Here is a 26,240-nt window from a genome sequence, read left to right on the forward strand (position 1 = left end):
AACTTTTCAGCACCTAAAAATTTTAAAATTACTAAAATTTAGGTAAAGAAGCAACACACTTCTTTGGAGTAATTTCTGGATTGCTGGGGGCTTGGGGCACATTCACACTACACATTGGGCTCTATTCACAACCATTTCCCGCATACGGAAATGCACTTGCATTAAATTCCCGACTGAAATAAGACCATCTTGACATTCATTAAATTATTTCTGACTTAACTACCGATTATGCTAATTTTTTTATGCATGCATGGTTTCCGCATGTTTACTACATAATTACGCAGGTTTCCCCAATTTTTTTCATGCATTGTTCCTGCATACAGAACATTTTTTGTGAATGTGGAAAAAATGCAGCAATTATCACTGCTAGTAATATAGCGGTAAAAAAAAATCTCTTACCGCATGTGTGATTGTGAATAGAGCCCAATGGGCTCTATTCACAAAACTTCTCATAAATGACTTATTTATCACCTAAGTCAATGATGGCTAACCTTGGCACTCCAGCTGTGAAAAAACTACAAATCCCATCATGCCTCTGCCTCCCCGAGTTATGCTTAGAGCTGTCAGAGTATTGCAATGCCTCATGGGACTTGTAGTTCCACCACAGCTGGAGTGCCAAGGTTAGCCATCACTGACCTAAGTGATAAAAATAACCTTTCAGCACATTTACAAGCAAAATAATCACTCAAGGTAAGTGATATCAATATTATTCTCTTACCTTAATTATGTTATATTTTTGCTCTTTGGGAGCTTAAAAATGTAACATAGGCCTAGTGCACACCGAGCGGTTTCGGTCGCATGTTTAGAACCGCTTGCGGATGTGGAAACGCTTGGGTAATGTATTTCAATGGGGTGGTTCACACCAGAGCGGGAGGCGTTTTGCAGAAACGCATACTCCCGGGCTGCAGCATTTTTTGGATTTCGGAGGCGTTTCTGCCTCCAATGTTAAGTATAGGAAAAACGCTCGTTAAAACGCTAGCTCAGAGCGGTTTTCCAGGCGTTTTTGTTACAGTAGCTGTTCAGTAACCGCTTTACTGTAACAATATATGAAATCTGCTACACAAAAAAACGCTACACAAAATCGCAAAACGCTAGCTTAAACGCTTCATAATAATAAGAAAATCCGCTTCCAAAACCGCTAGCGTTTTGCGGTTCTGCTAGCGGTTTTTGGTGTGCGCTGGGCCATAGATAAGGTGAGAAGAAAACAGGTGAAAAAGCTTTGTGAACCCTGCCCAATGTGTGCAAGCACAAGATTTCCTGACAAGCGGCGGTGTACGCTATAGTGCGGATGTAGGCAGCCGCAACACAATACAACCCACTGAAAAATTGCAAGCACTGTGGGATAGAGTGTTCCCATGCACATTACATTGTAGTGTGCAGGAACACTCTCTATTTGGACTTACATGCAGATTGCATACAAGAGCCCTTATTCAAGTCACTTTTCCTCCTAAAGGTGGCCACACACCACACAATTTTTTAAATATCTGTTCAATTTAAGAATTGCCATCAATTTTTCTGACTGATTGTAACATTTCAAAAATATGACCAATGTACCACACACCTATGTTCAATTTTTTTCCCCCCAATTATGATAAAAATGATTGGAAACTCTGAGAAAATTGCTAGGGTGTGTATATTAACAAATTGGCAATCTACCACACACCATACAATCTTTAGAAAGATTAAAGAAAAATATCTGGCATTCTGAATCGATAAAAATCAAAGAAAACGGGGAAATCTGATCGGATTTTTCAGTCGAATGAAAAAAAAAAGCTTGAGACTATTTCGGGAGATCCGATCGTTTTTATCGAATTGACGTAAAATCGGATCATTTTATTGTATAGTGTGTGGCCACCTTAACTATTTGACATTCCTGGAGGTGAAACTCACGTCCAGGAAGCCATGTGCGCTCCTGCGCGTCCACGCGGCCGATCGCGTGCGTGCACGCGCGCTCCCGGCCGGCGGTTTGTTAGCCAGTGAATCAGTGAATCGGGCAACGGTGCCCGATCACTGATTCCTCTCCCCCGCAGAAAAAGCGACAGCTTCTCTCGGAAGCTACGCTTTTTCTGCTTCCTATGTCGCTCTAAGCGTACGTGGTACGCTTAGAGTGACGTCACTGTAAACAACTCATGGCTGCCATCTTGTGGCCAAAAAGTAAACTACATCTAAATGTTAAATAAAAATAAAAATACACATATTTACAAAAAAAAAATACAATTTCAATCCCACCCTCCCAAAAATACCCACATAAAATGTTTAATTAAAAAAAAAAAAAAACCATTACAATTAGAAAAAAAAAAAAAAAACACAAATATTTACCTAAGGGTCTAAACTTTTTAAATATCTATGTAAAGATGAAATATTTCTTTTTTTTTTTTTATTATAAGCTTGTAAATAGTGATGAATGCAAAACGGAAAAAATGCACTTTTATTTCCAAATAAAATATTGTCGCCATACATTGTGATAGGGACATAATTTAAATGGTGTAATAAACGGGACAAATGGGCATATACAATACGTGGGTTTTAATTATGGAGGCATGTATTATTTTAAAACTATAATTGCCGAAAAGTGAGAAATAATGATTTGTTTCCGTTTTCTTCTTATTCTTCCTTTTAAAATGCATTTACAGTAAAGTGGCTCTTAGTAAAATGTACCCCCCAAAGAAAGCCTAATTGGTGGCGGAAAAAACAAGATATAGATCAGTTCATTGTGATAAGTAGTAATAAAGTTATAGGCTAATGAATGGGAGGTGAACATTGTTCGGATGCATGAAGCGAAAAACGACTGAATGTGAACTGGTTAAGTGATATTTTCACCTTATCAATAAAATACGTTTCAATCCACAAAGCAAGCAAGAAAATATTACACATAATTTTCACAGTACTTTTTCACCTCTTTTGGTAGTTTTTCAATTGCATAGTGCTGAAAAGATATTATAAACATAAGACGAAAACTTATTTCCCAGGAGAAAACTTAAGGTCCCATACATCAAGCAATGATGGGCAGAATGACCGAGAGACAGGTCTCACTCTGATTGAATCTGATTAGATAGAGATCTGCTGGCTGCCCACACAAGCAGGCAGATTCCCGATCGATTTCAGCATGCCATCCAGTTGGATAGCACTGTCACCTGATGAACCTGATTGGAAACCAGCGAATTACTGCTCACTGGCTTCTACAGTATGTGGATGGAAGGTGCCAGCACTGCTATTCTATATGCAGGGCACTGTCATTTAAAGGTGCAGTGGGCCACATCTATAAGTTACGCATGTGGTGTTTGGGGGCCATTGAAAAAGCTTCGGGGCGCATTTGGCCCATGGCCTTAGTTTGAGGAACACTGGTCTATGCAGTGGGCTGCCAAAGCTAACTCTACAGTGTAGTGTGGACCTAGGCATTGAATTTACATGACCAGCTGTGTCTTCTCAACTCCTTGGCAAACTCCTTAAGTACTCGTGTCCCCAAGTGCTTCCGAAGACGGGTGCATCAGCACTGCACATGCCTGAGCCTGGACTTGCGCCTGCAAAGTACAGATCGACTCATCTGCAGACGAACTCATGTATGTCAGCCAAGGAGTACCGAAGACACAGCCAAGCATGCAATTCAATGCCTAGGTCCACACTACGCTGTAGAGTTAGGTTTGGCAGGCGTTTTTGCGCGCTTTTTTTTGCGCGCTCCACTGCACGTCTGGTAAAATCGCTTTTCTAGAGGGGTTTTGTAATTCACTCCCTGACGCAAGTCAGGAAGTGAACTCTATGACCCGCGTTTAAAAACGCGAACGCAATCACTGCACAAAGCAATTTTGTGAGCGTTTTTCCTCTACCTTCCACTATAGCAAAAACGCCCGAAAAATGGTACAGGCACCGCTTCGCCTACCGCAAAGCGGGCGCAACATGCTGATATGAACCTTCTCATAGAGATTCATTGCACAAGCATTTTATAGTCCATTTTGAATATCGCCTGCACTTGAAAAAAAAAGGGCAAAAAATACCCTAGATGTGAACGATCCCTCAAAATAAATATTGCCTCCTCCATAACCCTCTCACTTCAGGTGTCCTTTCAATAAACGCTGTATAATGGGTTTCATTCTGCGTTCTACAATTAAGGGAAAATTTGTAGGGCTTTTTCTTTTGAAACAAATGTTACCAGCACTATTAGCCAGCAACCATTACTCCCATTTTCTCACATGAAATAAATCTAGCGCTTGGTTGCCATGAGCAACAGCCAAAGTCTATATAAACGATTTCCTCTGACTCACACCCCTCCATCACCTGCTGCAGCGCTACCATACGTCTTTCAGTGATCACGTGACATCGACTACTGGTGGTAACCTGACAGCCTAGCAGCGCCGCGCTTACCATCATGACGTCACTTCCGCCCAAACTTTTCCCGCATGCTAGTTCTCAGGTGTGTCTCTAGCCCAGCCGCCATTTTTCCTGAGGTCAACCGGTCTCCGAGCCCTTGCGCAGCCTTCTGAAAAATGGCTGACAGCGTGATTTTCAGAGGCACATTTGCAGACAGCTTTCTCTATATTGAATTTAGTTGACAGATAGAGGATTTTTTGGAAGTTCATGAGATTCTGGCACCGGGGACAGCAGCATGGAGCTACTGATCAGGGGGGCAGTGAGTAACTCAGGGACAGCTGATGGAGGGCAGAGGAGAAGTGCTGGGTGGATATGCGGCACAGCTCCATGGCATGCACATGACAATGTACAGAATATCTGCCATAGAGAATATACTGACACTGCTCATAGGAAATGGCTTTTGTAGTCAAGGACAAGCCAGGGCCATCCATATCTTGTAGAACTACAAGTCCCAGCATGCATGCTAGCTAATGTCCCTAGTTTTCCTGGGATGATCATGAAAATGTCAGTGATTTTCAGTGAACCACTTGTACATTCTAATAATTCAGCTGAAAATAATCTGGGATTTAAAGCCTACATGGACTCCTTTTTAATATCAAGTTAAATGTAATTGTATGTTTTCTAAAGTATGATTAGCTGTTAGAAAGGAGTACTGTTTCTGATTTTTTTTTGCTTTACAGAAAGCGGAGTTCACCTGGGGTTAACCAAAACTTTGCATGGGGCTAATCAGATTTGGTAAATAACGATTAATTACAAGACACACAATTAGTCCATGAGTGCAAATTCTTCTGGTTTGTATGCAAATATTACTAGAAACAGTATACAGTTTAGAATTGGGTCAATCAAAGGCACTAGTATTGTTTAGGAGGTGACCCACTGCCACCTGCTGCCTGACAACCAGGGCATCCCATAAAAGACCCGGGGCACGTGCCACTGATCTTTGGGGCTAGCAACACCCCTGCCGCAGGCCATTAACGGGTTCAGGAAATCGGCTCCTGCACACATTCTGTGATGTGAAAGAGCCCTTAGGGTTGTTATAATAACTACACCCATTCTATTCGACCAATTATATTAAGTTGTAGAGGGTGCTTTGATCGGCAGAGTTTCCCCAACAGGTTTCCCGCTGGGTCACCATACTAGCTCCTAATAAAACTCAGCAGAAAGTTTGATCGTTCAAATTGAAGCTGTATACAATTTGCGTGTAGACCATCTGTTTGGCCATAATGACCTCCTGCCTCTGCAGCTTGCAGTTGATGTAGTTGTTTTAAATCATTGGAGGCCCCTCTGCCTCATGTGTCTGGGGTAGGGATGGAAATAACCACAGCATGGATTCGCTTGTAGCGATCTGCCATTCCCATAATGCTCAGCATGAACTCTGACCTGAAGTCAGCTGGCCAGAATCAGTAATGATGCTCTTGGCTGGATCCAGTCTATAAAACAGCCATAACTGCCGTGCTCTGTAGTGATTTGTGTCTGTGTGTTCCGCAGAGGCCGCTTCTGAAAGGAATATGTTCTCTGCCACAAGTCCGGAACTTACATCGGGGGCCCCTCAGGCTATCCCCTCTAATCCCCATTGTGGTGGAGCAGACGGTAAGTGGAGACACAGCTGTCCTAATTCATGAAGGTGACAGAGGGTAGACTGGTGTCATTCCATAAGGGCAGTTAGTGAAAAAGTTTGCCTCTTGTTGAGTAGTGGTGTGTACAATACATTTTATTCATAGTTAAAGTAAAACTGTAGGAGGGTGGAATAGATACTTACCACAGTACATGGAAGCTTCATACTACACGGAGATCGTAAAATTGGTCAGTCAATGGCCAATCACAATTGAAAGTGTGTACTAGGCTTAAGGCACCCTGATGTACCGGCAAGAGATCACGATAGCTAGACCATTTTGTATGAGGCCATTATTCCCCTCCTTATAACTTTTGCTATTGGATTGGTGGAGCACTCCCCTTGAAATCCACAGGTGATGTGCCTCGGCTATTCTAGCAACACTCCAGAATTTTAGTTGCAAGAAGAGAGAGAAGCCGGCACCATCGAATGTATTTATGCTCTTTAATCAAATAAAAACATGCATCCAGCCAATATGCGACGTTTCGAGGTAGACAGCCTCTTTCTCAAGCTAAGCTGTGCATGACCAAGTACATGATAAACAAACAGACTTTTTATGCCCACAACATGGACACGTGGCAGCCAATCAGCGTTACTGACGTCAGCGTCAACCAGTAACATCAGGTCCCTACCTAGTGGTTTTCCATCAGGTCCACTAGGTAGGGACCTGATGTTACTGGTTGACGCTGACGTTAGTAACGCTGATTGGCTGCCACGTGTCCATGTTGTGGGTATAAAAAGTCTGTTTGTTTATCATGTACTTGGTCATGCACAGCTTAGCTTGAGAAAGAGGCTGTCTGCCTCGAAACGTCGCATATTGGCTGGATGCATGTTTTTATTTGATTAAAGAGCATAAATACCTCCTTATACCTTTTAATCCTGGTACACATCTTCAATCTTGAATGACCAATCTCTAGCCAGTTTTACCACCTCCATGTAGTGTAAGTGTTTACCTACACAATCTGCTCATAGTATTCAAAATCAGTTGATCATCATGCTATATGGAGGTGGTAAAATTGGCCAATCAAAATTGAAAGTGTGTTCCACCAGGCTTAAAGAGACACTGAAGCGGAAAAAAAAAATATGATATAATGAATTGGTTGTGTACTATGAATAATTACTAGAAGATTAGCAGCAAAGAAAATATTCTCATATTTTTATTTTCAGGTATATTGTGTTTTTTCTAACATTGCATCATTCTATAATATGTGCAGATTACACAACACTCAGCATTCAAAATGATTCTTTTAGAGCAGTCTGTGAACTAATGACCTTTCCTCTGTCAGAGAAAAAGGATTTTGTTTAGTAACAGTTGAGATAATAAAAGTCAGATAACAGCCCTCTCCACGACTTTGAAAGTCGCAGAGATTAAGGGCCCGTTTCCACTAGGGCGGTTTCGCCGGCGATTCTGCAGAGTTTCCCCGCACATTATTCGCACGGGGAAACTCTGCCATAGGAGATGACGGCTCCGCGGCGGAATCGCTTGCGGGAGCGATTCGCCCGGAACCCCCCGCAGAATTTGCTGCGGAGGCTGCGAATCCCATAGCCGTGCATGGCACGGCTCATGGGATTCACCTGCGATCCCGCCCACCGGCTCAGTGCGGCGTGCGTCTGCAAGACGCACGCCGCACTAGTGGAGATGAGCCCTATTGGCTTTTTTCCATAGAGATAACAACTGGAGTTTCTTAACTCTTCCTGTACTGGAAACAATTAGACTGATGTATCTGATCTTAATGTTTTATTTCTTAGCTGTACTACACATACGAATCATAACATCATAATTTTTTTTTTTTTGCTTCAGTGTCTCTTTTTAAAGGGAAGATTCAAGCAAAATAAAAAAATGAGTTTCACTTACCTGGGGCTTCTACCAGCCCCATGCAGCCATCCTGTGCCCTCATAGTCACTCACTGCTGCTCCAGTCCCCCGCTGGCAGCTTGCCGACCTCAGAGGTCGGCGGGCTGCATTACGTACATTTTTATGCATTCCCGCTAGTGCAGGAACATTAACACATACATTTTTTACGCGTTACTGGTTCAATGCGTAAATTTTTACGCATTGAACCAGTAATGCGTAAAAATGTATGTGTTAATGTTCCTGCACTACCGGGAATGCGTAAAAATGTACGCAATGCGGCCCGCCGACCTCTGAGGTCGGCAAGCTGCCAGAAGGGACAGGAGCAGCAGTGAGTGACTATGAGGGCACAGGATGGCTGCATGGGGCTGGTAGAAGCCCCAAGTAAGTGAAACTCATTTTTTTTATTTTGCTTGGACCTTCCCTTTAAGTGTGGTTACACGCATCCAAATTCGATTGGCCAATTTTACCACCTACATATAGCATGAGAGCTTGCCTTTACAATTTGTTCAAAGTATTCAAAATCTGTTAGCCCTCACACTACATGGAAGTGGTAAAATTAGCCAATCAAAATAGGATGTGTATACTAGACTTTAAAGAGGAACTCCAGTGAAAATAATGTAATAAAAAAGTGCTTCATTTTTACAATAATTATGTATAAATGATTTAGCCAGTGTTTGCCCATTGTAAAATCCTTCCTCTCCCTGACTTACATTCTGACATTTATCACATGGTGACATTTTTACTGCTTGCAGATGTCAGTGGAAGGAGATGCTGCTTGCTTTTTTGGCAGTTGGAAACAGCTGTTATTTCCCACAATGCAACAAGCATCCCACAGTGTGATGTCAGAACCATGGTCCTGACATCACACTGTGGGAGGGGTTTCACCACAATATCAGCCATACAGACCCCCCTGATGATCAGTTTGAGAAAAGGAAAATATTTCTCATGGGAAAGGGGGTATCAGATACTGATTGGGATGAAGTTCAATTCTTGATTACGGTTTCTCTTTAAGAGGGGCTATTCATACACAACGCTCCATGCTATCACTTGTTCAGATGTGGTTAATAGATATTGGTATGTTTACGGTAACTGTGCTAGTAAACTGATAGGGTGACATGAACCTTGAACACAGTACATAGTATAGAGTACATTTGTTTTATATATTTTCCTGGTGTGGGTAATGGCGTCTCTTGAATCTCTGACCTAGGATGCATTCAGCTTATCTGGAAAAAACGTGTTGTTTCCGAGGCTCATAAAAGGTTTGTATCTTCCAGGGACGAGGAGAACGCGCCTATGACATCTACTCCAGATTGCTGCATGAGAGGATCATCTGCGTCATGGGACCTGTAAGACCCCCAGTCTAAGTCATTGCTTAGGAAAGGATAAAGGGTCATTCACACTGCAGGGGAAATCGTTGCACTTAAAGTGAATCTGGAGTGAAAAAAAAAAATAGAAAACAGATACTCACCTAAGGAGAGGGAAGGCTCTGGGTCCTATAGGGCTGTTTCCTGCCGGTCCGCAGGTCTGGCCTCTCTTCACAGCGTGGCTGCTGTGAAGAGGCAGAAGCAGGAGAAGGCTTCCTGTTGCGGCGATGTATATTGCTGTTACCAGGGGAACCGCTGTCCTGCTTCTTTCCTCTTCACAGCAGCTGCAGGACATGCTGCTGTGAAAGAAGAAGACGGGAGCATGGAGGAGAGGGGCGACCGGCGGAATATAAAAGAGGAAGAGGCCGCCAGCTAAGGGCAACTATACTTCCTATACTGGGGCAACTATACTCCCTATACAGGGGGAACTATACTGCGGGCAACTATACCTAGATACCTGTACCTAGTTACCTACATACCTATACACTTTAAATTGATTTGCTGCCGCACCAGAATGTAGGGCCAGCGCTTTTCTGCTTACAGCATAGGAGGAGGTGAGCCGATGACAGCCGGGTGCTCACCAAAACTAGCCGGGTGGAGCATCCGGATAAAAGAGCCTGGGGAGAGCACTGGGCTATCTGTTGGTTTGCTAATACAATAAATGGGAAGACAAGACAAATAATATGGATCCTCTTTAGCTGCTGCATTCACAAATCCCAGCATACTCTGCTAGCATTGGTCCGACTGCAGCTATCCCCTGCAGTGATCAGTATGATATCGTTGTGGAGTCTGTATTATTTCCCATCATTCTCTCCTTTAGATTGATGACACTCTGTCCAGTCTGGTGATCGCTCAGCTCCTTTTCCTGCAGTCTGAGAGCAACAAGAAACCAATTCACATGTACATCAACAGTCCAGGTACATCTGCTCCCTTTCTTCTGCACTGCAGTATTGCCTTGTGCCCTGACCCTCTGCCCTGCCTCGTCCTTTGCCTTATCTCCTGCCTGTCCAACACTCTGCCCTTTACCTTATCTGCTTCCAAATGTCTTGTGCCCTGTTCTGTCTCACTGCCCTGTCTTTCTTTGTCTTCTGTCTTGTCCTTTTACCTGACTCTGACCAGTTAACTGCTATGTACTCTAGCCTGTCTTGTGACCTCTTCCTGCATGCCTTCCCACCCCCCATCCCCCTGCTATATCCCCCTATCTGTCAGCCAAGTTTATTGACCTCCCTTGCCCTGTTCACTGTACTGCCTGCTGCCCTATATTTTGACCTAATTGTCCTGTCCATTGGCTCTACCCACTGCCCTGTTCTAAGACTTGTCTGCCCACCAGTAAATGTTAAAAATAGATACCTCTAAGTTATTCCAGAGCTTTTTTTAAAAAAAAAATATTTTATTAAAGGGACTTGTAACATTCAAAAATAAGAAATTGCCAAAAAATATATGTAAACTCTTTTCTAAAATAAGTCCTAATTTGTCGCCCAATATTTTTATTATTTTACCTGGACTGGGTGCCTTTGCCTAACTGCAGGAACTGTGCAGTGCCTGCAGGATTGTGGGAAGCTTGTATTGTTTGCTTGTTTTTAGCTACAGTAGCAAGCTATTCTCAGCATGCAAATAACAAAAAGCTTCCTATTTTGGATAAGATAAATACACTAGAAGGTAATTGAATCCACACCCCTCACTTTGAAGAGTTTACACAGTGATGTAAGCCTGTTGTCTAGGTGATGTTTAATGTGGGAGGGACAGTAAAACTGTGGTAGTAGGAAGGGGAAATTAAAGCGGGATTGTCACCGTAAAAATCAGATTTCAACAGCAACTGGTCTGAGTGTATTAAGTGATAAAAATGCTAATCCTGCATTAAAAACTTGAAAACTTTTTCTGCTGATATGGTTTGGAGTTATCACATACCTTAGGAGCACTGGCCCTTTAATTGCCATTGCCAAACAGTTGCATGCTGGGGGGGATCTTTTTATCTATAATCTATTCCCCCTCTTCCCTTTATTTCCCCCTCCTTCTAATGACATAAGACATTATACTTCCTAGTATAGACCATTGTCTGAAGACTCGGAGAGGAGGGCGGGTAATGAATACACGATTAACAAGAGGAGTAAAAAAACAGCGAGGGAGAAAATGTCAGGAGGTCAAAGGTAACCAAGATGGAAGCAGTCTAGAATAGGGTTCTCTGCTTTTCCTTTATAAAATTCACAGGAATCAGTACGTGGACAGTGCAATACATCTGTTATGTAAGTAGAAGTAGTATTTATCTACTTACATATGTGTTTTTATTTCTATTTCAGCATGGGTGTCACTTATTCTTGAACACTGAGCTGGGTTGAAAAAAAAAAAAAATATGGAAAAGGGCAGAAGTGATGTCACTATTGGCATCACAGTAAAGATGGAAATCAGCAGAAATATTATCTTCCTTTTTCACACCACATTTCTGCTAAATCTGACAGTGAACCCTAAAAACAGGATAGGCAAGCTGAATAAGCAAGTTATTATTTGGATGGGGTTTTTTATTCAGTTAAAATGGAGATTCATCCCGCTTTAAAAGTTGGTCACCTTTTGTAGATGATACACGATCTGTGTGGCATTCCATGTTGCTTTATATCCATCCATCTCTGCCTCTGCAGGTGGCTCTGTGACTGCAGGTCTAGCAATATACGACACCATGCAGTACATCCTGAACCCAATCTGTACCTGGTGTGTGGGCCAGGCCGCCAGCATGGGCTCCCTCCTCGTGGCCGCTGGATCCACTGGAATGAGACACTCGCTGCCAAACTCCCGGATCATGATCCACCAGCCGTCCGGAGGGGCCAGGGTGAGAGCCAGGACTGTGTGTGTGGAGGGGAGGATGGGCACCTGACTTGCAGGTGTGTGTATTGTGTATCCCAGCTGTAAACAATAAGGATATTGGGAAACAGCGAGAAGTCTGCTGACCAAGTGCATATATGAAGGCTATGAAATGTTTATTATTCATAGTGTATTTTGTTTCTGCTCTGTCCAGCTGTACAGTGATGGGAGAGTGCTGGTTCACTCCTCTAACTCTAATAGTTTTCAATAACTCTGTTTTACAATCTTAAAGAAGAACTGTACTGAAAATAACGTAAGAAATAAAATTGGTCATTTTTTACAATATTCGCTTATAGATTTAGTTAGTGTTTGCACATTGTAAAATCTTTCCTCTCCAGGATTTACATTCTGAAATCTATCACTGGTTGTGACATCTTTAGTTCTGCCAGGTGATCTGTACGGAATGTTCTATGATCTATCTGGAATGGTCGATCCAAAAATGGTTAAGATTCCTCATGGAGAAGGGTGTATAAAGTTCAATCCTTGGTTAAAGTTCCTCTTTAAGACTACACAGTGGACCAAATTTAAACACAGTGGGCCACATTTATCAAAGCATTACCAGCAGTTTTTTCTCCTTAACCACCCTGGCGGTAAGCCCGACCTACGCTCTGGCTCGCCGCCGCAGGGGATCACATGACCCCGGGAGGTCTTTTTTCTTTTTAATAAAAACTACTGTGTATTGTCAAGCTAGCACTTCGCTAGCTAATCATGTACCCAAAGTTCCTCCGATCGCCGCCGTAATACGTACCCCCCAGGTATCCTGCGATGGCGCAGCCTCTCAATCAGCTCCAGCCTTCGCTATGGGGAGGATCAGGACTGCACATGACGTCATGTCCGATTGTCGCCATAGCGACGAGTGAAGCTCATTGGTGAAGCTGCGGCTCTCGCGGGATCGCGGTCGGGTAAATATTGCCGGCGGCGATCGGGGGGGTCTGAGAGGTGCTGGGGGACTTGGGGCACTTAGTTATACAAAACATTTTTAATAAAAAGAAATCCCTCCCGCGGATGCAGCCACTGCAACTGCGTACTGCCAGGAGGGTTAAACCGTTGTAACCAGCAGGGAGACTGTTCTGCATGATAAGAAAATTCTTAATTCCTAGTTAATAGTGGCAGTTTAGCATGAATTTCTAGAGCTGCACTACACAGTTAAGAAAAGTGCAGACCCATTCCTTAACTGCCCTAGATTAAGAAGTGCTTAAAGAGAACCCGAGGCGGGGTTCTAACAACGAAATCCCCATACAGAGGCTGGGTCTGCCCAGAGAGCCCAGCCTCCGTTGCTATTTAGATTCCCCCTAAATCCCCCCTGTGCTCAGCGAGACCCGATAAATCACAGCCGGGCTGTGCGCGCTGTGTTTACCTCCTCCTGTCAGTCTCTGCTGCTCCCCCGCCTCCTGCATCGCTCCAGTCTGGCCCCCAATGAATGTATTCTGTCAGTTTATTCTGTGTATGCGGAGGTTACAGGAAGTGCCACATAGATGGGTAGGTTGGCACTGTACAGAACTCGTGCTGATTGCTCTGTCTGATTCTCAGGGCCAGGCCACTGACATCGCTATCCAGGCCGAGGAAATACTGAAACTAAAGAAGCAAATTAACGAAATTTATGCCAAACACACGCGGCAGCCGCTGTCTTTAATCGGTGAGTCAAGGCATCAGAGTTAATACATTACTGTACATAGTGGCTTGTTTTACCTCACTTCCTGCACATGTGACCATAACTCCTAACATTTTGAGATGAGAAAGAGGGGCACTTAAGCCAAACCCCCAACACATTCCTAGTCACGCATACCATAAATCAATAGATAAAATTCATATATTTACATAAATCTGTACATCAGTCCTGAAAGAGGGACAAATGGGAACAGAAAGAGGGACAGGGTCACCAAAGAGGGACTGTCCCTCCAAAAGAGGGACAGTTGGGAGCTATGCATGTGACAGACCAGCAGGCAATAATGACAGGCTTTAACACCTCTCCCTTGTACTATATATGTGTGGAGTTTTGGTGTCTGTATCCTTGTTGGAGAGATTCCCTCACACTGTAGCACCAGAAAGTGATGGAGATCTAAAATCTCTCCAACGGAGCCACAGACCGAAAATAAAGTTTGAAGAATATCATATTTATGTAGGGTACTCTTGGTGATGTCACAACTGTCCTTTGCCATCAAGCCACACCTAGACAGATGTTCTAGCTGTGAGTAGTATCAGATGTCACAGATAACTGGGCTGTGAGAGATGGCAGGGAATCCCCTTTAGCCGGTTCAGCACCGCAGTGCCAAAAATCTCATGCATCCGAGCAACGTTCACCTCTCATTCATTCGCCTATAACTTTATTGCTACTTATCACAATGAATTGATCTATATCTTGTTTTTTCCGCCACTAATTAGGCTTTCTTTGGGTAGTACATTTTGCTAAGATTTATTTTTTTTCTAAATCCATTTTAACAGGAAGATTAAGAAAGAAATGAAATAAATTCATTATTTCTCAGTTTTTGGCCATTATAGTTTGAAATTAATATACGCTACCATAATTAAAACTCATGTATTTTATTTGCCCATCTGTCCCGCTTATTACACCATTTAAATGATGTACCTATCACAATTTATGGTGCCGATATTTTATTTAGAAATAAAGGTGCATTTTTTCAATTTGCGTCCATCACTATTTATAAGCTTATAATTTTAAATATAATAACATATTCTCTTGACATGCATATTTAAAAAGTTCAGATCCTTGGGTAACTATTTATGTTTTGTTTTTTTTGTTTTTTTACTGACAGGAAAGTGTTGTATGGCTGTAATTCCTTATCAGTGAGGGTTAGGCTATAGTCCGACCTAGTCCCGACCCGGACAGAAACTGTCACTTGCATACCCGATGTTTAACTTTTTCAGGCAGAGAGAGGGGAAAAAAAGGAACCACGCCTCATTATTTGTTTGCTTGGCACTGTACATACATGTCTATCTCATCATGTCGCATGTCACCTCAGCTGTCCTTTAAAGCAGAGTTCCCCAACCCTGTCCTCAAGGCCCACCAATAGTACACGTTTTGCAGGAAACCACAAACATTCACAGGTGGGGTAATTAGTGTCTCAGCAGAGCCGATTATCTACCTCTGTGGATTTCCACAAAACATGCACTGTTGGTGGGCCTTGAGGACAGGGTTGGGGAACACTGCTTTAAAACAAATCTGAAGCGAAGATAAAGTATCTAATGAATTGTATGCATAGTACGGATAAGGAATAGAATATTAGTAGCAAAGAAAAGTCTCATTTTTATTTCCAGTTATATAGCTGTTTTTTTTTTTTATAACTTATTATTTAGTACTTATATAGCACCAACATCTTACGCAGTGCTATGCAGAGTATATATTAATTGTCACTTACGTTAACTGTCCCTCAGTGTGGCTCACAGTCTAATCCCTAATGTCACAGTTGCGGGTCTAAAACCACACTCTGTCTTTTAAACTATATTAGTTTAGGTTCCCTTTAACTCCTTCTGTACTGGAAAACAATATGACGCTCTTTTCTTTGACAAGTATATACTCTGTACAGCACTTCGTAAGATGCCGGCGCTGTATAAATATGTTTGATTACATTAATAAAATAAACAGCCTGCCAGCGCCGATCACTGGCTGGAAGGCTGATCACTGTACCCTGTTGCGTAAACAGACAGGAGCGCACGCTCGTGCGAGCTCCCATCAAATCTCGTTCCTTGCAAGATGACGCATATATGAGTCGCGGAGGAACGAGAGAGCCGCTGTCTCACCGCCATTCGGTGTTAGGCGGTCGGGAAGCAGTTAAAGATGCACTTTACTGAATAAAACTTATTGAAAAGAAACCATTTTATTAATTTATTTATACATTACTTACTAGTCGCCCTGATCAATGGTATTTTTTTACTGTTGGCAGGTGCATCACCGTGCAATTTGGGTACTTATCCGTTAGCCGGGCGCATCCGGCAGGTGGCGCTGTTGATCTTAATTCCAATCATAATTACTTCACGTCAACCTGTGAATGTAAACGCCGGATGCGCCCGGCTTAAACAGATCAAGCCGCCGGCTTGCTTCGTGTCTCGCTCTTCTCCCCCTCTTGCCCTCTCTCCTATAGAACACTGGGGAGGGGACATGCGTGTCCCCCCGACTCTGGGGGGACACGCATGTCCCCTCCCCAAGGCTCATACGAGAGAGGGCAAGAGGGGGAGGAGAGCGAGACACGAAGCAAGCCGGCGGCTTGATCTGTTTAAGCCGGGCGCATCCGGCGTTTACATTCACAGGTTGACGTGAAGTAATTATGATTGGAATTAAGATCAACAGCGCCACCTGCCTGATGCACCTGGCTAACGGATAAGTACCGCAATTTGTTTTTTTGGGGTTTTTTCCATGCGCTTTAAAGGGAACCTTAACAGAGAGGGATATGGAAGTTTCCTTTTACACAATACCAGTTACCTGGCAGCCCTGCTGGTCTCTCTGGCTGCAGTAGTGGCTGAAATACACATCTGAAACAAGCATGTAACTAATCCAGTCTGACTTTAGTCAGAGCACCTGATCTGCATGCTTGTTGAGGGGCTGTGGCTAAAAGTATTAGAGACACTGGATCAGCAGGAGAGTCGGGCAACTGGTATTATAAGAAAAAAAAATCATTTTTCTCAGATTAGGTTCCCTTTAAAGTAAGCAGTAATGTCACCTGATCTCCCAGGGTGCTCTGAGGGAGAGGGCTGCATGACATCATAGCCTAGGATAAGCATCACTTGGAAGGTGAGATGTTATATACACCAGCATACAGCCATTTATAAGGAGCATTTCTGAGAAATGGGGCGTTAGAGACAAACTAAAGAAATGTATGCTTTTCATGGATTGTAATGTCTTTAGTATTGCCAGGGCCGGTTCGCCCATGAGGCTGGGTGATGCAGGTACCTCAGACGGCAATGTCTGGGGGTTGGGGGGCGGCATCCGTCTGGCCCTGGATGGATCCCCCGATCTGCGCTCCCCCTCTAGCTTCTTAAGTCCAGCAGCAGTGTATGAATTATTATTTATTGTATTTATAAAGTGCCAGAATATTACGCAGCGCTGAATACCAGGCAGCGGGCGGGGATGACTCCCCTCTTCTGCGTTCCAGTGTGCATTCCACTCTCTTCACTTCCTGCAATGCTGCCCACTGTATTGTAAGTGGACGGCATTGCAGGAAGTGACGAGTGGAACGCGGAAGAGGCGAGTCATCCCCGCCCGCTGCCTCTTATTAATACGTTGCTGCACATAAAAGCTAGAGGGGGAGTGCAGATCGGGGGACCCAAGTGAGAGGGGGGGCGGGCCTGACCCCTTCCTGCCGCTGTGCCCAATACTCCCTTCCTGCTCGCTACCCCCTCCAGCTCGGTGCCCCCCCCCCCCCCCCCCATACCCACAAGTTTGCCTCAGGTGGCAAACAGTCTACAACCGACCCTGAGTATTGCTTTCCTCAGTGTGTATTCTGCTAACCAGACCTCCCGTCCCTCCTCAGAGTCAGTGATGGAGAGAGATCGATACATGAGCCCCACAGAAGCTCAGGAATTCGGGATCCTGGATAAAGTTCTTGTGCACCCACCACAAGATGGAGAAGATGAGCCGGAACTGGTGCGAAAATCTGAAGAGACAGGCACCTCGCCCGTCTCACCCCCGCTGCCTTCTGAACCTTGACAGGAGACGGAGACAATGCCAAAGATATTGGAGGAGGGGAGACTATTTAAAACATAATTCTTAGATGACTCTCTGTTTCCTCTTGCCTATTTCTGGCAATGTGATTTTCCAGCTCCCAATTATTTGTGTAATATTATACTGCTTCCTGCTGGTGGACAGAATGTACTAAAAATGTAGGACAATGTTCCCCAGTGCCAGGACGTCACGGGTTCCTCACTTCTAACTCACAGCACTGGGAATCTATGGGATAATCATAGCTGAACCCACAACTGTTGTGTCCAATATGGATAGAGGCTAGCAAGCTGAACGGAAATATGTTACTTTTTTTTTTTTTTATATTTACAGTCCTTATTTCTTGATTAGCCATGTGATCCCCTGCAGCACTTAACTTTGTCATGGGAGGGAGGGGGTGTCAGTGATTGGAATGTCGAGCGGGTGGGATCCAGGGGGTCTGTACCGCTCATGGCCTGTTGCTCCGCCCCCTTGCACACGGGTGTGATGTTGGAGAGGATTAAAGTATCCGTCATGTTGTAGGGGAAGGGGGGGGGGGGGGGAGTTGTTGCACTGCTTACCCTCTCCACCCGATTGTAGGGGTGGCACCTCTTGATTGTAGAAGAGGCTTGGTTGTTACAGGCATTGTGACCTCCCCCTAGTATATTATAGAAAAAGAGGGGGGTTGTGTAAGGAGAAATGGGGTCAGAGAATAAACTTGAGTAGCTTCAACTTGTGTGGATGAGGGGCGAAAAAAAATTGGTATGACCTTGAGATCAAGAAACACTCTTCCATTGATTAGTGATGCGAATGTGCAGCTACCTGGCCGTGTCACTTCAGGACGCGGCTGTGAGAATCTGCAGCATGCTGCAGATTCTTGGATCACGATGCACACAATGGAAACGGTTCTATTGCCGTGCATTGGGTTTAGGACACCCGCGGTGCGATGCGGCTCAATGGAAATGGGCCTGCATGCTGCAGATTCTTCCACAGCCGGCCGCCGTCTTCTCCATACACCCAAGAAATTGACGTGAACGACAGCGGAAGTGGTGTGATGCAGCTCGGTAGCCATATTTGCATCACTTCATAGTGGAAATGGGCCCTAAGCTAGTTTTGAAGGAGGATGGGGTTAGTTAGGAAAGAACAGATTATGGAAATATAGTGAGGATTGTGACTGGTTGTCCTGGGTGAAATCATTTTCTTCTTTTAGCAGTTACAGTAGACCCCGTTCATGTTAGAGCGTTATTTCAGTATTGCTCGTTTTCATGTTTCCTGTCTAATTGTAGCCTCACTGTCTGCTGGGGAAAGAAAATGGCAAATAAAATTATTTTCACGAGTTCTCCCTTGATTCCTTGTGGCCGGGGTTTACATCTAAAGAGGTACAAGAAAGCTGGTACCGTACAATTAAAGGGAACCTGAAGTGAGATGTCCAATATTTACTTCCTTTTAAACAATATCAGTTGCCTGGCTGTCCTGCTGATTTTTCAGGCATCAGTACATGCAGCAAATCCAGTCAGACTTTAGTCAAAACTTCCTATCTGCATGCTTGTTCAGGGACTATGGCTAAACATATTAGAGGCAGAGGATCAGCAGGACAGCCAGGCAATGGGCATGGGTTAAAAAGAAAGAAATATGGCAGCCTTCATAGCCCTGTCACTTAAGGTGTCATATAAAGTTATCTGGTCTCAAACTTGACACGGGTCATGAGGGGTTGGTCAACACCTAAACATTTGTAAAGCTCTTTTCTCCCGTAGGACCCAAAGCATATAAGCTGGTCTCAGATCTGTACATAGTGATGTGTACAGGGAAAGAGGTTATGTGATCATAAATGCCAGACTAAACAGGGGGCTTTTCAGTTTTGATTTAAATGTGTCCAGGGTTGGAGTTGTCTTGATTAAGTTTGGCAAGGCATTCCACAGGGTATAGGCAGCATGATAGAAAGCTCTGGCTCCAAAGGTTTTTAGTTAGACTGAGGGTGGTCAAGTTATTGGATCCTTTTGACCAGACGTTGTGGGTAGTACGGCACGGAGGACGCAGTCCACGCCTTTCCGCCAGGTCCCAGCTGCTTAATAACCCCCCCCCCCCCCGGGTCAGGCTCTCCTATCTCTACAAACATAGCCACGAGTGTTGCTGCGCAGCTCTAGGGCCAACCCCCTGATCCACGCTACAGTAGCTTGGATCGGGGGGGGGGGGGGGTTGCCCCTAGAGCTGTGCAGCCACGGCCAGCTCATGCAGCCATGTTTGTAGGGGCAGAAGAGCCCAACCTAGGTTGGGAGCCGGCCCGGGGAGCTATTGAGCGGCGGGGAATGGCACGGACACCGTCCTCCGTTCCTTCAAATATGATGCAGGTATTTAACTTTTTTTTTTATTTGGCCACGGAAGTCCTTTAATATATAATTAGAGTGAGCTGTAAAGTCTGTACAAAAATCCACCGACTCCTCAGGTTAGTATTCCTCCGACTCCTCTAATTTGCATATTACAATCTTGTTGATAAAAAGTATGTAACATGAAATGCATCTCAACTGCCAACTAGGAATTTTACAATACAACTGAAGCAAGAGGGATATGGAGGCTGCCATATTTATTCCCTTTTAAACAATACCAGTTACCTGGCTAGCCAGCTGATCTTCTGCCTCTAATACTTTTAGTCATAGACTAAAACTAGTCCTTGGTAAGAGAACTTGTAGAAGGTACAGACCGGAACAAAGAACATCTATCAGGCCCTAGGCAAACTAAGGATATTAATTCTTCCTTTTAAAATACCATTTGCCTGACTCTCCTGCTGATCCTGTGTCTAATACTTTTATAGCAACAGCCCCTCAACAAGCATGCAGAACAGGTGCGCTGACTGAAGTCAGACTGGATTAGCTGCATGCTTGTTTCAGGTGAGTGATTCAGCCACTACTGCAGCCAAAGAGATCAGCAGGACTGCAAAGCAACTGCTATACAATATATCCCTCTGGTAAGGTTCTCTTTAAGCTGCTTGGATACAACACTGAACAGGCAGCTTCTTTAGCGTTTAGTATTTGTGGCTTACCCTTCTGGAGGATATCAATGACTGACTTCTAATCTGGACAACTGTCAAGTCAGCGGTTTTCCCCATGATTGTGTGGCTTACTGAACCAGGCAGAGGTTATTTGAAGGCTCAGGGGAACTTTTGCAGATATTCATACATATCAAAATCAGGTGTGTATAAACCCTTCCTAGAGCCTGGGCTTATCCCGATTGCACAGCAAAGTAATTCAAGACTACTTTCACATTTGGAAATTCTTGGTGCAAATGAATCAGTTTAAATTACGTACCATAACCATAGATTGATGGGATACAAGTATTTTTTGTAAATTTATTACAAAAGTAATAGTCACATTGTAGTTTTAAGCTGGCCAGGCAAAGTGGCATAACTAGCTATTCCTACTAGACATTGCACATCCATTTTAATAGTTTCCAGTAGGCAATCTATTGAAAAGCATTTGAATTGTTTGATGCAGTACAATCAGGGCCACCATCAGAAATTTTGGGGCCCCTCACATCAGGCCTGGGCCCCCTCTCCCATCCACTGGTTGCTGTGCCTGCCCACTAGCCACTCCCATCCCCCAGTGTCCATCCATGAAGTGCGCTGCAGCAAAAAATGTGCATGGCTCCGACACTGAAGCGGCATGCACAGCGTGAAGCGGCACAAAGAGTGCATGACCATCGTGGGTGGAGCCAAATATTAGCAAAATACAGGTAGTCCCTGGTTAACAAATGAGATGGGGACTTTACAGTCTGTTCTTTTTCTTAATCTGTTTTCTTTTGTCCCCCTCTTTTCTTCCTGTGCCTCTTTTGTGCCCATCTGTCTCACCTCAGTTTGTGCCTCTTGTGTCCCTCTGTGTGACCTCATGTTCCCATCTCCTCTTTTCTCCCTGTGCCTCTTTTCTGTCTCAACTCGTCCCCCTCCCCTAGCCAGGTATAGGTGCACCCAGTATATGTAGCCTGGTGTGGATGCCCCCAGTATAGGTAGCCTGCTATGGGTGGTGCACCAGTATAGGTTAGCTAGGTACAGGTGCCCCTGTATAGGTAGCAAGCTATAGGCACCCCAGTATAAGTAGCCAAGTGTAGGTGGTGCCCCAGTCTAGGTAGCCAGGTATAGCTGGTCTGTATCCAGATATAGGTGGTGCCCCAGTATAGAAAGTCCACAGTAGCAGGCTCACTCATCTGCTCCCCACATTCGAGTGCTGATGTCACTTCACTCTTCTCTCAGTGCTGGAACACGGTGTGCTGAAGCCCTGGGCCCCTCACTACAGTGTCAGATGTTCCCCCACCCCCCGCGGGCTGCCCTGAGTACAATGCTGTGGGCCATCGATCTTCTGCCTCTTCTACCCCGACCACAATCAACCTAGATGTTCTATCCTATATGATCAATACTTTCAATTTTTAGTCAAAATCAGACATTAACCACCTTAGCGGTATGGACGAGCTCAACTCGTCCATTACCGCCGGAGGGTGCCGCTCAGGCCCCGCTGGGCCAATTTACATGAAATAAAAAGCAGCACAGGCAGCCGACACTTTGCCAGCTGCGTGTGCTACCTGATCGCCGCTGCAGCGCAGCGATCCGCCGCGTGCAGCGGCAAAAGAGGGTCCCCCCAGCCGCCCGAGCCCAGCGTAGCCGGAACACACCGTTCCGGCCAGCGCTAAGGGCTGGATCGGAGGCGGATGACGTCACTCCACTAGTCGCCATGGCGACGAGGTTGTTAATTCTGATCGCCGGGGGCGATCAGAATGACGTGTCCGGAGCGCCCTCTAGTGGCCTTTCATGCAGCCATCAGTTGGCTGCATGGAATAGTTTTTTTTTAATAAAAAAAACCCTCCCGCAGCCACCCTGGCGATCTTAATAGAACGCCAGGGTGGTTAAAGAGGAACTTAAGTTAAAAGAAAATAATAAATCAATACATTGGAAAGTGAGATGTTAACCTCCCAGGCAAAATAAATGCTACAGTTAAGTGCAGCTTTTCCCCCTTTTATAGCTTGTACAGCTATAGGTGCCCCAGAGAAGTTTATCCATCTATAGATGTCCCAGTATAGGTGCCTACAGCAATCCCCCCCCCCCCCCCCCCAAGCATGTCAGTTACTTACCGTGGCTCTCTCCAGCAGCGATCGCACCACCTTCACTGCATACAGTTCCAGTATTCTCTGTCCAGCATCAGGACTGAGCCAAATCCCGATAGGCTAACCTATGCTGGGGGCACTTATACCTGAAATAGGTAAACTCTTGTTGAGCAGATATCTGGAGTTCGGCTAGTGATAGCCAAACTCTCTAGCCATTATGCCATCACCAGCATCCAACTAAAGAGCTTGGCACACCATAGCCTCAAACTTACATTGGCATCTGTGGTGGTAGAGACAGGCTATGTGCCCAGATCACCTGATCCACAGACGATACGTCGTTACAAGGGTGCAAAAGCTCCCTCAAAACGGAACTCAGCTCTAGAATGGTCAGACGTTCTTCAGATCAGCAAATGTATGTAGCTTAAAGTACAACCGACATGGCCAAAAGTAGGGAGTCAGACCAGCGTGTGTACTGTACAGCAACCGCATAACATCTGCGCTAAAGAATCCAGCATGCCAGATCTTATGAGATCCGATGCCCGAGCCCCACACAATCCCATTGTTTATACGGGAATTTACGCTGCTGGTTGTCCCTCCACATAACAGACGTGTTGCTAGCCAGACGGCTGATGATGCATTTATACAGCTTCACTGCTCTGTCGCCCATCAGGGAGCTATACACGAACCCTTAGGCGATAGAGATGCCCAGATCTCACATGTACCGGGCTTTAGACCATGTTAACTCTTTGTTCTTGCTGCTGTAAGTAATTTTTGAAGATCATGAAGGTAGAGGAAGTAGACTATGCCCCCCAGGGGTCTTCACACCCCCCCCCCCCCCCCCAAAAAAAAATAATTGTGTAAATCCTACAGCCTTTTACCCTTACTGCATATTGGATGTCTTTTCCTGCGCCAAGATTCTTCACAGGCACAGTGGTCATTTAAAAAAAAAAAAAAAAAAAAAAAGGAACTTTGACCCTTGATTGGACTTCATCCCAATCAGTAGCCGATACTCTCTCCCACGAGAAATCTTTACCTTCTCTCATATCAATCATCAGGGATATCTGTATGGCTGATATGGAGGGGAAACCCCTCCCACAGTGTGATGTCAGGGCCATGACCCCATTTCCTGTCTGTGAACTTTGTTGCATTGTGGGAAATAACGGCTTTTCCAAACTGCCAAGCAAGCAATACCTCCCTCTATGCATAGAACTCTCAGTAAACTAGCATTCCACCTGGCAAGACGTCACCACCTGAGATAAACCTCAGAATGCAAATCAGGGAGAGGAAAGATTTTACAATGGGAAAATACTGGCTAAATAATTTATAAATATAAAAAAAAAAACTACTACATTATTTTCACTACAGTTCCCTTTTTAGCCCTTCTGTTTTTGGGTAGGTCCAAGAGGACACTGTTGTAGCCTCAACTAGTAAAAAAACACCAAAACATTCGTGCCCAAGTGGCTTTATTTGCATACAATAAAATTTTCACATGCTTTGTGGCCATAAATAATCATTCACAGTGAAAAGTGCTCTATTACCAAATACAAAAAAATTATTTCAACCTGTTCTCAGCAGGCCAATATCCACGAGTGGTCCTCCTCCAGCAGAGGCACCACATAACATATTACAGCTGGTTAGTGCACTTCAGGATAAGGGATGTGTCAAACAAGTGAGGACCACAAACACAACATACCTACAAAAACTATGACAAGCCTTTATATCGAAAAAAAGGGAAATTGTAGCAAGTTAAAGTTAAAACCTTTAAGACATACTCTTCTTAAGAATGGACAGGGATGTTAAGAAGCAACAGTCGAGGAACCGGGTTGCTTAGAAGGAACAGTCAAGGAACTGGGTTAACAGATCAGCACATAAACTGGAGGCAGCAATGTGCTCAAAGGTCCATGGATCAGCATTACAGGAAGAGGGGCAAGACTGGTGGAAGTGCAATGGAGACCGTCCTGGGCCAGAGGTGTATATGGAGTCTCTGCAGAGATGAGCTGGCTTGTGGCGTACTGAACGACTGCTACAGGCCTTTCTCAGATGTACAGCATCTTTAAGATGGCCATGTTTTTGTTGGAGGGATTCCAGTGATCTCCTCCTGTTTGTGGCATAGTTGTGTGCGGCATAATTTTGGCATTCTTCATACTGAAGGTTGGGCCTTGCCAAATGGCAAAGACTGTGCCGACGGTGAGCATCATCTCTTGACCGTGTTTGGCACCGATCTCTAGACAGACTTCTCTCCCTCAGTCTGCCTCCATGCTCGGTATTAGACTGAAGATTTTCAGTAGACCTACTTCTAGAGGCCTCCCTAGGATGAAGAGTATCTCGTGACTGACTTCTGCACTGGCCTTGAGGGGGAACTGTCTCCTTGGACTTATTAGGGGTCTTATTAGGGGTTTTATTAGGATGGGTTACAGAGTTAGGTGGCTTTTCACCCAAGTCATCATAAACACCTTGGCGGGTGAAAGTGACATGCTTAAAACCGGTGGGATCCGCCCTGCTACTGGGTTCATGAAAATGTGACAATTCAGGAAGAGGTGTGACTCTATACAAAGAGTCATTATCAAACATTTCCGAGTCTTCTCTGGTTATGGAGTGTGTCTGGTTGGCTGGAGTTTCTGTCTGGTCCATGGCATGTCCCATATCATCAGAATGTGAAGAGTCCATCTCGTAACCATCTCTAGTCATTTCATAAGGGCAGCCCGATGGTGCCTCATCACATTTTTCAATCCCAACACAATACTGGGGGTCTACTGTCTTGGAGAGGCTGGCTCTGCGGTGAGAGTGGTTCAGTACAGACCTCCAGAGAGCATCCCCTCGCCGCCTCTGCCCCAATGGTACACTATGAGAAAACATTTTATATTCATTATTACACACATATTAGTATGCATGCAAGCCTAGTAAAGAAAGCACACCAAAAAAAACAAAACAAAAAAAATTCAATAATAAATGCAGAGCGCCCATTTTGAAGAAGCGTTATGTAGAAGTTGACCCTTTTCATAAATTAAATCTGTAGTATCTTCAGAAAAGTACATGAAAATATCTCCTTGTTCAAGTCTAAAGCCTGGTACATAAATCCAATTTTGATTACCCAATTTTACCACTCCCATGTAGAATGAGAACTTACCTGCTCAATCTGTTCACAGTACTCAAAATTTGTTGGCCCTCACCATGGGTGTCCCTACATAGGGCAAAATGGGGGCATGCGCACTCCCCTGGCCAGCTGCTGCCCCCCAGCCACCCGAACCCAGAAGTGGCCTGTCCACCCAGGGGTGGCAGCAGAGGGAAAAGGGAGCGTGTGCACAGTGGTGGGGACCGGGGGGTGGTGTCGACGTCTCCCCCCCCCTTCCTCGCTCCCCCCTCAATAATTCAGTGGTGCGGGCAGCAGCGGCAGGACACTATTCTTCTGGCACGAGTGAATCTCTCTCTGCGCTGGTCTGGACTAGACCAGAGC

At 44.7% G+C, this 26,240-nt stretch overlaps 3 protein-coding genes across 5 annotated transcripts in view; 1 reads left to right on the forward strand and 2 right to left on the reverse strand.

Annotated features, from left to right (window-relative positions):
- PALM3 (paralemmin 3) overlaps positions 1-4,340 on the reverse strand; it is a 255,035-nt gene extending 250,695 nt beyond the window's left edge. The window contains exon 1 of the mRNA XM_068274192.1: positions 4,273-4,340. The gene's annotated coding sequence lies outside the window, so the exon portion shown is untranslated. The remainder of the gene's footprint in view (positions 1-4,272) is intronic.
- Positions 1-19,037, forward strand: part of CLPP (caseinolytic mitochondrial matrix peptidase proteolytic subunit) — a 44,400-nt gene extending 25,363 nt beyond the window's left edge. The window contains exons 1-7 of one of the 3 annotated variants that reach the window (XM_068274198.1): positions 4,327-4,408; positions 5,854-5,955; positions 9,106-9,177; positions 10,016-10,112; positions 11,829-12,016; positions 13,579-13,684; positions 17,535-19,037. In XM_068274198.1, the coding sequence (XP_068130299.1) occupies positions 4,364-4,408; positions 5,854-5,955; positions 9,106-9,177; positions 10,016-10,112; positions 11,829-12,016; positions 13,579-13,684; positions 17,535-17,710 (786 nt within the window). In that variant the 5' untranslated portion in view covers positions 4,327-4,363 and the 3' untranslated portion in view covers positions 17,711-19,037. Of the gene's footprint in view, positions 1-4,326; positions 4,409-4,454; positions 4,625-5,853; positions 5,956-9,105; positions 9,178-10,015; positions 10,113-11,828; positions 12,017-13,578; positions 13,685-17,534 lie in introns of those variants that run through there. The other 2 variants (XM_068274199.1, XM_068274197.1) reach the window with 2 other exon arrangements.
- A 5,195-nt stretch (positions 19,038-24,232) lies between these two features.
- Positions 24,233-26,240, reverse strand: part of LOC137562152 (uncharacterized) — a 42,082-nt gene continuing 40,074 nt past the window's right edge. Inside the window, exon 9 of the mRNA XM_068273484.1 lies at positions 24,233-25,628. Coding sequence (XP_068129585.1) covers positions 24,614-25,628 — 1,015 coding nt within the window. The 3' untranslated portion in view covers positions 24,233-24,613. The remainder of the gene's footprint in view (positions 25,629-26,240) is intronic.

This window comes from Hyperolius riggenbachi, chromosome 3 (genome assembly GCF_040937935.1).
Source record: "Hyperolius riggenbachi isolate aHypRig1 chromosome 3, aHypRig1.pri, whole genome shotgun sequence".
Taxonomy (NCBI): Eukaryota; Metazoa; Chordata; class Amphibia; order Anura; family Hyperoliidae; genus Hyperolius; species Hyperolius riggenbachi.